The sequence below is a fragment of the Otolemur garnettii genome, unplaced genomic scaffold (assembly GCF_000181295.1).
Source record: "Otolemur garnettii isolate 467f Iridium unplaced genomic scaffold, OtoGar3 scaffold00039, whole genome shotgun sequence".
Taxonomy (NCBI): Eukaryota; Metazoa; Chordata; class Mammalia; order Primates; family Galagidae; genus Otolemur; species Otolemur garnettii.
The window spans coordinates 12,404,281-12,411,715 of record NW_003852434.1 but is presented as its reverse complement, the minus strand read 5'-3'; the positions used below and the strand labels follow the sequence as shown (position 1 = coordinate 12,411,715).

The window sequence follows — 7,435 nt, the reverse complement described above, 5'->3', positions numbered from 1 at the left end:
CAGGACCGTGAAGCAGAATGAAGCTCAGTTGCTCTGATAAATTCCTGTTCCCTTTATCCTGTTTCTGGCTCCTGCAGGCTGTCAAAATGGCCACCTGCAGGCCACAATGCCCTTTATGAGAAATAAAGTTCTCCTTTCTAGTAAGAAGCTCATCATACCTCAGTTGACGCTTGTGATTTGCTGTTAGAATGAAAGCTGATGTTCTTCCAATGCCTCCGAAGACTCACACCATTTACCTGTCTGCCTCTCTTCTTTCTGTCTTCTGTTTCCTCTTCTATTCGGCTACATTGGCCTGCTTGCTATTCCTCAAGTAAAACTAGGCCTTCTCTCGCTTGACGGCGTTAGCACTTCTGTTCCCTCTGCTTGGCCCCCGGGACCCTCGTGGCTGGTGTCTTCATTTCCTTTGAGTCTTGGCTCAAATGTCACCTTTTCACTGAGTCCTTCCTAACCATCCAATTTAAATTGCATGTACTCCTAATCTCCTTTGTGCTACTAAAAACAAAATAACCCCCCAAACTTAGCACTTACTACATTCTGATGTATTTATTTCTATTAGTTATTATTTGACTAATATTATTTCTATTAGTTATTATTTGACTGCTTCCTGCTATGAGACTATAAACTTTACACAGGCAAGGTGTTTATTTTGTTAACTGATGTACCCTCAGAACCTAAAACAGTTCCTTGCACATCATAAGGACTCAAATATTTGTTGAATAATGAATGAAAGAAATTGAGAGTCAAAAACTAGAATAAAAAACTGGAAAGGAACAAAACCATATTAAGGATGAACAAGGCGAAACTTGTCTTGAACTTCATCCAGTTTTGTTCTTTTAGGTGAACTCAATCTTTTGTGTAATACCCACATAAATAGATAAATCTGACAGGTGTAGGGGCCCAAAGAAAGGAAAATCCCACCACCTCATTTTCTGCAGAGAAAGTCCTCCATGCCTGGGACTTAAAGGCAGGTCAGTGTGAGCCTGAGACATGTACAAACCCTCTTTTTTCTTTATAGCCAATTTTTAAAAATATATATATATTTTGGAAGTTTACTCTGTGTATTTAATCTTAGATTACTTAGCCAGTGAGGTGGGAAGGGTTTGGGACTCTTAGAAGGTCTAAAGAGTACAGCAGACTCTTGGAAATATGGGTATATTTTATGATAATTTAAAATGTTTCACTCAAGGTGGTGCCAGTAGCTCAGTGAGTAGGGCGCTGGCCACATACACCGAGGCTGGTGGGTTCGAACCTGGCCCAGGCCATCTAATACAACAAAGACAACTGCAACAACAATAAAATAGCCGGGTGTTGTGGGGGGCGCCCATAGTCCCAACTACTTGGGAGGCTGAGGCAAGAGAATCGCTTAAGCCCAAGAGTTTGAAGTTGCTGTGAGCTGGAACGCCAGGGCACTCTACCCAGGGTGACTGCTTGAGACTCTGTTTCAAAAAAAAAAAAAAAAAAAAAGTTTCACTCAAGTAATATATTAGTGTGTACAGGAAAATATACATATCTTAAGTATAGACTTTGTTGAGTTTTCACAGCCCGACTACATCAGTAATTGGCTTGTGTAACAAAAACAACCTAACCAGCGGTCCAGACCAGTGGTCCAGACCAGCGGCCCAGATGGTCTTCTGGAGGCCCTGCCAGTTTCTACCACACCCGAGGTGACCGTTCTGACTCTGCTGTGTAGCTGTGTTTTGCCTGACTTTGCACGCTATGTAAATTAAGTCCCATGGTGTAGATGTTTTTGTGTCTTTTTTCTTTTGCTCAACATTGCACCAGTGTGATTTCCCTGCATTGTTAACAGTATTGATTTCCCTGCATTGTGCTTGGAGTTTGTTCATTTTCAGTGCTGGGGACATCAGTTCCACTATATAAAGATGCCACAATTCGTCTGTTCTACTTTGATGGGCATTTGGACAGTTTTCTGGTTTGGGCTATTTATGAACAGTTACTACTATCAATATTTCTTTGAATGCATTTTGATGCACATGTGTGTGACTTTCCTGGGGCATTATGGGGGTTTTAATCCATAGTCTGTGAGCCCTGAGTGTTGTTCAGCGTTTCAGTTACTGACCATGTGCACCCTGCTCAGATGAGTGCCGTGGTGACAGGCTTTGACCTTTGCTCCTCAGTGCTCCCCCGGGTCTGTCCACACTTCAGGCCCTCACACGTCGCTCTGGCTGAGTACGCACGGGCTTGGCTTTGATCAGCCCACGTGTGTGGCTCAGAACTTCCTTCTGCTTGTTGTGTGCCCGGCAGCTGAGCAGGACCCGAAGCACAGTCAGCTTGCGGAGTGAATGGTGACAGGTATCACTGTTCCAGTGATGAACAAAGCAGGTCCCCTTAGTTAGGTGAATGGAGGCCTTTAGCCTGACATCTCAGTGGCAAAGGGTTGGGTATGGGAAGCGACTCTGAGAGAAGCCAGGACTGTGGGCTCAGAACTGAGCCTGCCGTGTGGTCAGAGGGAATCGCTGCGGCTTTACAAGCCTCTTGGAGATGTCAAGTGCTAACAGCAGTGGTTCCAGGGCATAGTGTGGGGGCCAGATATAAATAGCAGGACACAAGTGGGGTAATGTGCCACTGCCAAGCGTCTGCTGGGAGTGTATATAAAGAGAAAGCATTCTCGTCTCAGCTCTCAGCGTCAACACATCTTATCCCAAGGACACACTCACGACAACTGAGAGGGAATCAGTTTGAGACCTGGCATCATTTAATCCTCCTCCACAGGCGCAGAAGCCAGGTAAATGCTTTGAGTGGCCCCACTCAGACTGAGGAGGGGAGGAAGTTGCAGGAGGGCCCTGATCCCGAGCTTGCTTGGCACGTACCCTTGTGACAGTTGTCTGTCATGTGCTGTGCTCCACACCTGCATTAGAAAGGGAAGTTTAACACAACAGGAGGGTTTTGGTGCTGTGTTTTAGTATAGCTAGTAACGTGTTTCTGAGGAAAGATGAGAGACAGGGCCAAGATGATCCATAAAAGGGAAGACTGTATCTCTTCCGCTAGGCCGTGCCTCCCGTTTTCGGAATCCAGAGTATGGTGATTAGTAGGATCAGAGGTTCCGGTTCAGCTCCAGCGATGGCGATTTGCTGGCGGTATGTGCAGGGAGCTGCAGGCTGCCTGCTACTGAGTTCATGAAATTGGTTAAGGGCTCCAGGACAGCGGCAGCTGCTGAGGGCCTCTTCCTCTCCTGTCTACCCCTTTCAGTAGCGGAAATGCTGGGATGAATGTCGGGCATTAGGGCAACAGAGCTGTATAATGCCACTGGACTTGCTGCCTGCCCAGTTCTTTGGACCCTCATTTCTGCCCAGGAAGTGGTGCAGAGCCCCGTTTTGCTCTTAGGCTTCTTTGGACTGTGAAGACTTGGGGGAGTGAGGCCACCTCTTTTGCTTCGTACCTCTGCTGGCCTCACCATCTCCTCCCGCCCACCCAGTGGTCGTGATTTAGTTTGCAAACAGGATAGGAGAGCGGATATGCCTGGACACGTTTCTGGAGGATTCTCAGAAACTGGGAGGGAGGGGACCAATTTCAAACTGCTGTTTTTTAGTTTGATGATGTTATTTCCTGTGCATGCTGAAGGGAGATTTAGAGATGGGAAGAAAATATGCCTACCAGTGACTCTGGCAGGAGAGACAGCATGTCTGAAGAGTATGGAAATGGACAGATTTAATCTTGAACAAATCACTTAAGTTCTGTGAGTTTTCATTGCCTCATCTGTAGATGAAGTGGTTCAACTGCTAGATAAAACCTGATTGCTCCTGCAGCCTTTATAAATTTATTGATGGTCATTTTCTGGCCATCATTGTATCCACTCTCACCCTGAATGAAAATACGTACACTGTCATCCTGTAATACTCCCCTAGACCTCTTTTTAAAGTGTATTAAATTAATTTTTTTCATTTTAATTTAGAAAAAAAAAATGAAGAAAGGACATCTTGAAATGGTCACTATGCTGCTGACAGCCGTGATTCTAATGGACGTCTTCCAGGTAATGTCGGGAATGGGAAGCACGTGGTCACTGGAATGGGAACTCGCGATAACATTGCCTGAGGTGTCTATGTGAGTGGATGATGGAAATGAAAGTAGGTAGAAAAGGTAAATGAATTTATTACAAACAGCTGTAATTTTTCATTTTATAGATGTGACACATGATAACTGTGGAAAGTTGAAAAAACTAAAATTAAACAAATAGAGGAAAGTAAAAATCATCCCTAATCCCTCCACTAAGAGGGACAGACTCTGCCTACACACAGCCTTCTTGGCTCTGTGTACTGTATTTAATTTATCAACGTGGGCTCACACTATAAAGTATTTTTTTTGCAGTTTTTGACTGGGCTGGGTTAGAACCCACCACCTCCAGCATCTGGGGCTGGCGCCCTACTCCTTGAGCCACAGGCACCACCCACTATACAGTATTTTTTGTATCTGCCTTTTTAGTTTAATATCATGCTACCTGTTGGTTTATGTCATTGATTATCCTGAAAATATCATGTGTTTTTTCCCAAATAATACAATGCTGCATTGTTTGGTTACATAGTTTTTGTTAAAGTATATAATGACCATTTTCTCACAGCATTTTTTGATATAACTTTAATGACTTTATTTGTAGTTGAATCATTAAGCATTCTGTAACATATTTTTCTGTAAAATATGAGACAGGCGTTTCACTTGATCCCCCCTCCACAGTGTTAGCTGTCAGTACTGGGACACCGATTGTAAATGCCTTCTTTAAAATGCCTAACAATTTTACATGTTTTTGAGTTGGATATTCTAATCCATTGTTTACGTAGAATTGTAATGTACTCTGTTGCCTGTGATGCAGTGTTTTCTTCAACTAAGACATAGGTCACATACCATAGAAATTGACCATTTTACAGCGTACACTTCAGTGGGTGTTAGTGCATTCACTGTGCGGTGCAGCCCTCACCCCCGGCAACTGCGGGACGTTCCCATCACCCCGAAGGAAGCCCCGTTCCTCTCCTTCCCCCATTCCTTGGAAACCGCTCATTTCCTTCCTGTTCCTCCTGATCTGCCCATTCTGGACGTTTCACCTGCATGCGATCACACACTGTGTGGCCTGTTGCGTCCGGCTTCTCACTCAGCATCTTTTCAGGGTGTTTCCGCGTGGCAGCGTGACTCGGTACTTTACTTTTACAGCTGGATAAGGCCTGCGCTCTGCCTGCCCCGCGGCGTGTTCGTCCGGCCCCAGCTGCCGGGCGTGGCTTTGTTCCCACTGTGTGGCCACTGTGGGTAGTGCTGTTGGGAACCTTCACATGCACGTCTTTCTGTGAACATAATGGAGCTTTTTTCTTTTCAAAAAATTTTATAATCACATCATCTTTATTGAGGTATCTGAAAGTAATGCACTATTTGGTATTGTTACAGAGTAAAGGTTACTTTTATGTATAGTATAGACAGATGTGTATGTACGTGAAAATTAATGGGGGGCTACAGTTCATGAGACAGGGTAGCAGAATTACTCACTGTCGTGAGCACCTGTTTCAGTTCTATCTAGGAGGAGAATTGGTACGTCACATGGTAACTTTGCGTCCCTTTTTCAGGAGCTGCCCACTGTTTTTCACACTCCCACCAGCCACGTATTGGGGTTCTGATTTCTTTGCATCCTGTGCTACTCGTTATTTTTCATTTTTGATGTTGTTTTTATCATTGTAGCCACCCTGCTGGTGTGAAGTGGTGTCTCATTGTGGTTTGATTTGCATAGTCAATATTGTTTTGCAGCATAGTTTTAGTGTATTTGATCTGTGAATGCTCCATAATTTGTTTAACCAGTTTCTCTCCTTGAGGTCATTTCCACTTTTCTGCAATAAGTTTTTAGTAATTGAATTTCATCAAATGAGCATTTGTTTTAGGAGAAAGGAAGTGTAATTGGCTTGTTCCCCAGGCCTGGTGTACCCAACTCTCAGTGTTCATTCAGTCGTCCCTGAGGCGTGGTGGCATTTGTGAGCTTTTTCACTTTTCAAGGCACGCACTGTACAGAACACACAATCAGCTACGTGTCTGGCCAAAAAGGCTTGAGGTCTAAAATTAGACAGCTGGAGACTGGATAGAGGCCTAGGGAAAAGACAGGAACATACGAGTTCAACTCTGATACGATGTGAGGAATGTGGGAGGTGCTTTCGGGATCTGGTTTCTTATACTATGTTGAAGTCTTGGAGATAAGTCAGGCATTGGTGCCCAAGCTGCACTCTGGTACATTCTGTCCTACAAAGGAAAGTGCCTTTCTTGACTATGAGACAGCAGTGATTTAATCTCTTAAAGCTCAAATTCCCACATCAAGAAACTGACCTACAAACCCAGGGGAGCGAGGGTGGCAGAGACTCCCCTAGAGCACTCGGGGCAGTTTCTGATGCTGGCACAGCTCCCTCATTTGTAAAACGATTTTAATAATTTCCCAACCTTTTCTGAGGGTTTTTATGAAGACAAAAATTATACATTTTAGAAAGTGTGACATAAAAATCAGTGATCTCCATCCCTAGAAATGTTCTCATTCTTTAGAGGACAAGGCCCTGGAGCCAAACTGCATGGTTTCAAATCCCCGTTCCTTATACGTCTTGATCTCTCTCTGTCTGGGTTTCCTCATCTTTTAAAAATAAGGGGGATAGTAACAACCCCAATAGGACCTACTTCACAAGGTTGCCATGAGGATTAAATGAGGTAAAACTTACCAGGCGCTTAGTATCCAGCATACAGAGAGAACTGGTGAGATGTTTGTGAGGCCTTCGTTGTGAAGTGGTTACACAAGGTGACTGAGCAGGAGATATCTAGGAAAACTTCACAAATGAGCAGATGGTCTTAAATAAGGCCCAGGTGGTCGTGTTGAAGTAAGATATGTTTGGTCCTAGATGTGTTATGTTTCAAGGGTCCTTGAGCATTCAAGAGGAGGTGTTGAGTAGACATTTGATAAAGATTGGCCTGGCCCTTACTGGGCAGGTCGGAGGTATGTGTGTAAATGCTAACTGGAACTGTGAGCATGTATGTGATGACCTAGGGGTAGAGTTGAGAGTTAGAAAATAAGTAGCCTCGAGAAACTCCAGCATCTAGTGGCCAGCTAGAATATGGTGGGTCTGCAGAGGAGGCTAAGGAGAAATGCCCTGTTAGTGAGAGCTGCTTGGATGGAGTCATGGGGTGGGGACAGGATGTGAGGGTTGAGCTGTAAGTGGGAAATGAAGTGGGATAAACGTCATTTCAGTAAGGGATAAACTTCTCTTTCAAGAAGTTGGTTGCACACGGCATGGTGGTTCATACCTGTAGTCCCGGTGACTCAGGAGGCTGAGGCAAGAGGATTGTTTGAGCTCAGGAGTTGAGGGAGAAAAAAAAAATGGTTGTGAGGGGGAGCAGGGAGATAGTGGAGAGGAGCTATTTTTAGGGTAGGGTATGGGGTCAAGTTGTGTTTTGCTTTTTTAAGTCTCTCTCT

At 44.4% G+C, this 7,435-nt stretch overlaps 1 protein-coding gene across 1 annotated transcript in view; it reads left to right on the top strand.

The window, feature by feature from the left end:
• The first annotated feature begins 3,610 nt into the window (after nucleotides 1–3,610).
• Nucleotides 3,611–7,435, top strand: part of ART3 (ADP-ribosyltransferase 3) — a 28,200-nt gene continuing 24,375 nt past the window's right edge. The window contains exons 1-2 of the mRNA XM_023513352.1: nucleotides 3,611–3,694; nucleotides 3,911–3,988. Of these exons, the coding sequence (XP_023369120.1) occupies nucleotides 3,920–3,988 (69 nt within the window). The 5' untranslated portion in view covers nucleotides 3,611–3,694; nucleotides 3,911–3,919. The remainder of the gene's footprint in view (nucleotides 3,695–3,910; nucleotides 3,989–7,435) is intronic.